At 48.4% G+C, this 7,090-nt stretch overlaps 1 protein-coding gene across 1 annotated transcript; it reads left to right on the top strand.

Annotated features, from left to right (window-relative positions):
- The first annotated feature begins 1,101 nt into the window (after positions 1–1,101).
- On the top strand, positions 1,102–3,130 carry LOC128728488 (protein croquemort-like). Its single transcript, XM_053822114.1, has 3 exons — positions 1,102–1,215; positions 1,693–1,864; positions 1,938–3,130. Exons 1-3 carry the CDS (start codon positions 1,102–1,104, stop codon positions 3,128–3,130), a joined length of 1,479 nt encoding a protein of 492 aa, XP_053678089.1.
- The last annotated feature ends 3,960 nt before the right edge of the window (positions 3,131–7,090 follow it).

Here is a 7,090-nt window from a genome sequence, read left to right as displayed (position 1 = left end):
AGCTCTATCACTCACTCTCTCTTGACCAAAGAGTTAATAACCTAGAAAGAAAGGCAGCGTCGTTTTTAGCTGTTCATTAATTCATTATCGGTTCGACGAAGTCCACCCTGACGTAATATTGCCAACGCATGTAATTTTATGGGCGCTGATAACGCAAAAGTATCTCATCCCCCCGTAGACTCGCGTCGCATCTTTAGGTCATTACCAAGCGCAATTAAATTTTACGGCTGCTTGAGAAAAAGCGCGAGCGCGCGCACGTGTTATCTGAGAGGTTATAAAAACTCCAAAATCTATTAATGCCCACTACGCGAGCACCGAGTACGCCTCAACGCCGAACCGAAGCGCATGAATGGAATGCCGCACGAGAATGAATAATTACGAACCACATTCATCAACCACCACCATCGCACATGTTCGGTCAAAGAGTGTCACGCATCGCTCTACGTCAATGTTGTTGAAACGGCGCCATGGCGCGAGAACGGTGACAAGGTCTGCAGGATGCTGTACCGGTTACGCTAAAAAAAACCCCTCGGGGTGGCAGTTTTTCTAGTATTCCCTCTCCACTGGACAGGTCGGGATTTAATCACCGGCACACTTGCGATGGCAGCCACTAGATCAAGGTTCGCACCTTCGCCTCTTGCCTCTTGCAATCAGCTGCATTTCCGGACGTCCGTTACCTGTAATCGAGAAGGCGAACTTTTGCTGACCTTGCGCAGGAAGATCCTTTCAGTAGGGGGAGTTCCTGATAGCTTTTTATTGGTTTCTCGCTTTCCATGCATGATCCATCACACCTGGTTGAAGCAAGTTGTTAAAATGGAAGGTACCTGTTGAAGGGGGAGAATATTAATTACGTTTAAGGTATGAGAGAGACTCATACACTAGGCGGTGGGGGGAAGCACTCTCAATCTAGTTGCACACGTTGTTCTGAGTGTGTGAGCACCTGTCACCGTCAACACGGTGTGGCACCATACTGCAGCTATCTCGTAACGAATCATTCGTACGATCGGAATCGATCAGGTGCGAGCGTTCTCTTTAGTGCTGCTATCCATCATCTACTAGCGAAAGACGTCGCAGGTTCATCTGCCGAGTGTGTGTTCGAAAATGCTGCGGTGTTGCCGTTGGTATCTTCTGGTCGGGCTTGGATTGGGCATTGCCGCAACGGGACTAATATTTCTCCTGGCTTGGCGGAATATTTTTGACATACTTGTTACTGAGGTAGGTATGTTTTCAGCAGAAGAACCCCAATCAACCAGTGAAATCGTGTAAGGGGAGTAAATGCGGTTAGTTATTTCACCGAGAAGTGGTCATTTGGATCTTCAATGCCAAGAAATGTGTTCACTGATTTGCTATTTAAAAAAAAACCCTATACGCGTTAAGAAACGACGCATTCACCTGAGTATTGTGGTAGTGATCTAAAAACCATTTCACTGCGAACCCTATTATTACGCTGACCTTACACCTGGGAAGGCACGGATGTTTATCACGCCATCCAGGTAACCAGTACACGTTCGAAATGACGACAGCAAAAGTAGATTGCTGGGACAGTTAGTGACCCGCCGTGTCGTCATGTTTCGAGATCGAGTACAGGCGCGTAGGTCAGCAGGGTCTAAGATGTTTTATTGTTCATCACCGCACAAAATATCTCAAAGGCGTTTGATTGATTTGCGTGGATTTTTGCTTCCTTGTGCTTAGGAGAAATCTCTATTGCCTGGAACGGCATTCTACAAGGAATGGCGTCGTCCAGCGGTACATCCCACCTGGCAGCTCTACGTGTTCAACTGGACCAACGCAGACGCCGTCCTGAGTCATCCCCAACAGCAGTCTTCTGCCCAATTTCAACAGCTGGGCCCGTTCACGTACGATGGTGCGATGGTTGAGAGTGTTACGAGCTAAGGATACCACTCTAAGCTAATCCTTCTTCACGGTTTCATTCACAGAGCACTCCGAAATTGTAGACGCCAAGTTTCACTCGATCAACGGTACGCTTACGTATCGCAAACGGACGTTTTTCAAACCATACTCCAGAAATGAACAAAGCATCCCCACCAAAACCCTAGAGATTACCAGCGTTAACTTCCTGGCCCTTATCGTTTCTCATCTTGCTCGCGATAAGGACTACGCCGTGCAGCGGGAGCTGTCTTACCTTCTGCACAGCTTCAACCAGGGTGTTACCATTACCAAACCGATCGGACAGCTGCTGTTCACCGGATTTCGGGAACCAATACTGGAGGAGATACGGAAGGTTGTGTGCAGGGAAAAGGACACCGGTATGCCGTGTCAGGATGATCGATTGGCTTACTTCCGCACGTTTAACGTCAGTCGGCGTGCTAGTGACATCTACAGTCTTGATATCGGAGCTCAGGATCGATCCCTTTATGGTAGAGTGTTGATAGGAGGGCTTGGAATGCAACGATTTGGCAAAAACGAACATACTGCGTGTGATGACTCCGAGAGGGTTCTTACTGGTGAACTGTTTCCATCTCGACTCGACCTAAATGAGCCTATTAACGTAGTACTGCCGGAGCTTTGCCGCAGATTGACTCTTACCTTTAACCGAGAGGTGCTTGTGGACAATATACCAGGATATTTGTACACTGTGAGCTTTGTTAAACAGGAGAATTCGGAGGAATGCCCTATCAAGACCACTCGCTCTGGACGGTACGGAATTCTGAATAACCACGAGTGCTACCAGCTACCGATGTATGAGTCGGAAGCGGAAATCGCAGGTGCAGGAAGCGGAAATGATTACTTCGTGATAGAACCTACTACGGGAACGGTGCTGGAATCACACATCGGTTTAACGTACCACACGCACCTCAAACCAAATCCGCACATCGCCCTCTTCCAGGACGTTCCGGAGTTTCGAGTGCCGCTTTTTCGCTTTACTCGCACGTACCGCCTGAACGAGTCCAAGGCATTGAAGCTGAAACAGTTACTTCATCTCATGCAGCTCGGATACCAGGTGGCTCTTGCTGGTTGTGTCCTGGGAGCTGCGATAGTTGTGCTCACGGTTCTGTATGCCGGTTGGAATGGACACCGAGGAAGACATGCTAGGAAATTGAACGCCGATTATAGCATCGTCGGGACACAGCTGAGCAGCATTGGCAGGGATGGGCATTTGTTAAAGTAGCTAATAAACAGAACGTTTCACTATATAAATCAATTTACTCGCGGACGAGCTGCAAAGCTTCGAATCGGCGAAATCGCGTGAAAGCTCGTGTTATTGGAGCTTTCAAGCTTTGCGAATAAGCTTTCGTGTACAATGAACGGGGTTCATTCGGATGAACTTTTGATGAACTTCCGTCTATTACGAGGGTGGAATTTTGCATTATGTTCGTAGATTTTATTTATAAAAATTAACGAGAGAGAACAGAACTCCCTAGAGCGACGAGAAGATCGCGCTCTTATGTGCAAAAGATTCTATCTTACTCCTCTCAAAGGGTGAAAGCTCATTTTTGCATATATTCTAGAAGAGCATGCAACAATTGACCATCAGTTAAGGAGAGCTTTTGTTTGCTTTTCTTACTTCCAGTACACGGTTCAAGATTCTTTTTCAAACCGGATCTTATGGATAGAATAAAAAACGCAAGTCACATCGAACCGAGCCCATTGCATATCTGAGAAACTTGCGGATTTTGATGTTTTTTAACAAATTGTAAAGTGTTAATGAAGCACCGTTTATCGTGCCATGGATATCGAGGTGTGAATGACCCAGTCATGGTATGGTTTACTATTCCATCTGTCGTGCTTCACCTGCGTTGATGCGCACAAACCGTAAGCCTCAAGAAGACGGACCGGTTACGTTGACATCATTAGATCTGTTTCGCAAAAAAACCCTCATGAAAGCTCGTTTGATCAACAAGTTTTTTAATTTCCATATTGAACCAATGGTTTAAATGCTTAAAAAAACGAACTGTTTTACATCTGACCATTAAGCAGTCTCACACTTCACCTTGTGCGGCCATTTAGTACCTGAAGGTGGAGTGTCAGAAGTATCATCCTATCAGAGGGTGTTCTTCCTATCAGAGGGTGGTGCTTTTTGTCGATTTGCATGAAAGACAATAACTTTCCGACTCTTTCACCTTCTTTGAATATGGTGTTCATCGTGTAAGAGGAGGACGGAGAAGAAAATATAACTAATATAACTGCGCAGAATCGTGAACTGGGTTTTTTTGTTCTGTAGCACGACTTTTACAAACGTCATTGAGTACATGTAATGTAACAGTGAAGATTTTCGATATAAAATACTATCAAATCCCACCGCAGAGTCCAGCGAGTTAAGGTGGCTGCACACCCATTATTTGAAGTTTTGAATATGAACGGTCATTTTATATACTCCATTTTGTTTGTTTCAATGAGAGATACGCGTGCTGTTTATGAGAACAACATATGAAACCCCTAAAATAGACTGCAAAGAGTCTCTTTTAAGCGCATTATCTAACCAACACTCGCGTTTTTCATTCGATTCTTCGAAAGGATTCTTCGAAGGCTGCCGCATTAACCGTCATTTCGAAATCACGTGCCACCGGCGGCATGATTACGCGGTTGCCAACGCGTGTGCAGTGTCATTTCGAAACGGCGATGAACTCACTTTGACAGCCGCTGTCACTGGGAACCCGAAGCTTTTTCGACCTTTAATTAAGGAAAGGAATAGCGTCAAGTCGTTTGAAAATTTTTACATGTTGGCTTACTCCGTAGCCACACGAGTGCTTTATAGGGACGAACAACAGGGGGAAAAAAGGCCACAGCGGGTCACCCCGAATCCGCTCGAATAGGTACGGTACCAATTTTCACCTTCGCTGGCACAGTTAACAACCCCCTCTCGAACACGACCCAAAAGGCATTCTATGGGGAAGAAGAGAAAGAAGCGTGTGAAAAAGTGAAAATCGATGATCCTGCCAGCGAGCACCGTGTCGCGAGGATACGTCCTGCCGAACAGCGAAGACGCGCTGTTGCAGAATTCGCCAGCTTAAAAAAACATAAGACGTACTAGATTTTGTGCACACGAATCAAACCTCCGTGCGTGTCGTGTTGCTGGTTTGCTAATTTCGTAGGGTTGTGCCTTCTTAAGGCCAAGAATAACACGTAGCCTGAGGGCGCATCCAGTGCATCTTCCTGTTACCAGACCCGTGGACGTGCAGTAGGCCTCGGAACGGTGTGTGTGTGTGCGAGCCCGCGCGTGTGTGTGTCTGTGCAAGAGAGCAAAAAAGAAGGACGAAAAAAGAGAGAAAAATCTCCAAGCAATCCATGTAACCCGCATTTCCACTGCCAGGTCAGTGTTCTGCGTCGTCATTCTGTCGCTTTCGTCTTTCGTCCGGCCCGTTACAGGACTCCCGTGGCGTGTCCTTTCGCTACCCTGGGTATGGGTGCAACATCTTCAACCCTTTCGCCACCCCTGCCCAATCGGTCCCTCACCCCTCCTCCTACCCCTGCACTGTCTGTTTGTTTTATCTGTCACCAAACTGCTGCAACCTGTCCGGATATTCCACGTCGCCGTGCAAAGCTCGGTGGGTCGTCGCCACCGCCGAGATTGCAGCAGTTGGCGTTCCACACCCTTTACAACCCTCGCACACACCATCACCCCTCCCCACCGGAGTCCCTTTCGCAGCTCGGTGGGTTCGCATGGGAGGGCTACCTTTTTCGAAGCCCAGGCCATTAGAGGCTCGTTGTGCGTGAAACATGAATTAGTAAAACAATCCAAAGACTAAGCAAGAGAGCAAGATAGCGAGAGAGAGAGAGAGAGAGAGAGAAGGAGAGAGGGTGTGTGTGAGCGAGAGAGAGAGAGAGAGAGAGAGCCCGCGTGTGTGTGATAGAGTGAGCAAGAGGGATTTAAATTGAACGAGTGTGATATAAGTGGAGAAGAGCCCACCGCGAGCGTGCGCGCACACACGGGTGTGTGTGTGAGGTTTGTACGTGTGCCCGTCGTTCGTAGGTGTGCGCGGGCATGTGCACGTTCATGCGCACGTGTGCGTGAGAAATCACTATCCGCGCTGGAGAGTAAAAACCGCAGATTGCAACCAAGGAACGAACCCCCGTCGAAAGTCTCCCTTAGACCCTTCCCTGTAAGGGTGCCTTCGTGGTAGAACAACCTGGAGCCCCTGGAGCTGAGTAAGACGACTGCCCAGGCCGCTTGCAGCTACCCCTAAGGTATCGGAACACCCGCAAGACGATTGCGTAAAGACGTCAAGGGAAATTAGAGTGTGATCCACGAACAGGGGGATGATATCTCCGCGCCGTGGTGTGAGGCGAACCTTTCCGAAAGGGCACTAGCTAGCGTGGTGTGTGGCACAGGTGCACACACAGGTGCACACCGTCAGCTAGGCCGCTGATAGTCAGCTAACCATCCTCAACTCTGCCGTACCTTTCAACTTCGACCTGCAGGTGTCACAGGAGTTCGCTCTAGTGGTTTCTTCCTTTTTTTCTTCTTCTTCTTTTGTGAAATGAAGTAGTTTGCGGGAAGGGCGAAACCGGCGGAAAAAAGGGAAGGGTCGCGGGGAAGGACATTAATGTTTACGAAACGCCGCCAAGTGTTGTACAACTCGCATTGTCCCTAGTGACCGGGCGGGGACGGGGTGGAACAGAGCTTTTCCGGAGCACGAGGGAAGGGTAAGTCGAGGAGAGGAAGGTGGGTGTGTGTCCTGTTTCAACTACAATCAACTATCAACAACCAAATATCGACAACCATTCAAACTGCTGCTGGTGACGTAAGGAAGCGACCCTTGCTTATTAGCGATTCATATACCAATCGCTCCCTAGTGACGTTTTGTGTGTGTGTGTGTGTGTGAGAGAGAGTGAGAGAGATAGGGGGAGGGAGGGGACCCTTCCCCCACCCTGTGTGGGTGGGTGTTGTGGACGTGCGCACAGGTGTGTGAGTGTTTCCAGGCAAGGTTGATTGTGCGTTGCGAACCCGATCCAACGAACGATAGAACCTCAGGTGGCAGAGCGCTACACCTGCCCATCCGTCTCATGTGTCACCACACAACAACCCCCTTATTGCACACAGCAGTATCTACAGTGCGTTTTCCTCGCTAATAGCAGGCGGCACCATCAACGTCGCCCAAAGAGGCGCAAACGTCAATATTTGCAGTGC

Source organism: Anopheles nili, chromosome X, assembly GCF_943737925.1.
Source record: "Anopheles nili chromosome X, idAnoNiliSN_F5_01, whole genome shotgun sequence".
Lineage (NCBI taxonomy): Eukaryota > Metazoa > Arthropoda > Insecta > Diptera > Culicidae > Anopheles > Anopheles nili.
The sequence above is the reverse complement of the archived record's forward strand: the minus strand, read 5'-3'. Positions and strand labels throughout refer to the sequence as shown.

Excerpts from the sequence above, each read along its gene's own strand:
- LOC128728488 (XM_053822114.1), top strand. The coding sequence starts at position 1,102 with ATGCTGCGGTGTTGCCGTTGGTATCTTCTGGTCGGGCTTGGATTGGGC. Across the intron at positions 1,216-1,692 it reads TTGACATACTTGTTACTGAG|GAGAAATCTCTATTGCCTGG; the intron begins GTAGGTATGTTT and ends CCTTGTGCTTAG. Across the intron at positions 1,865-1,937 it reads GGGCCCGTTCACGTACGATG|AGCACTCCGAAATTGTAGAC; the intron begins GTGCGATGGTTG and ends TTTCATTCACAG.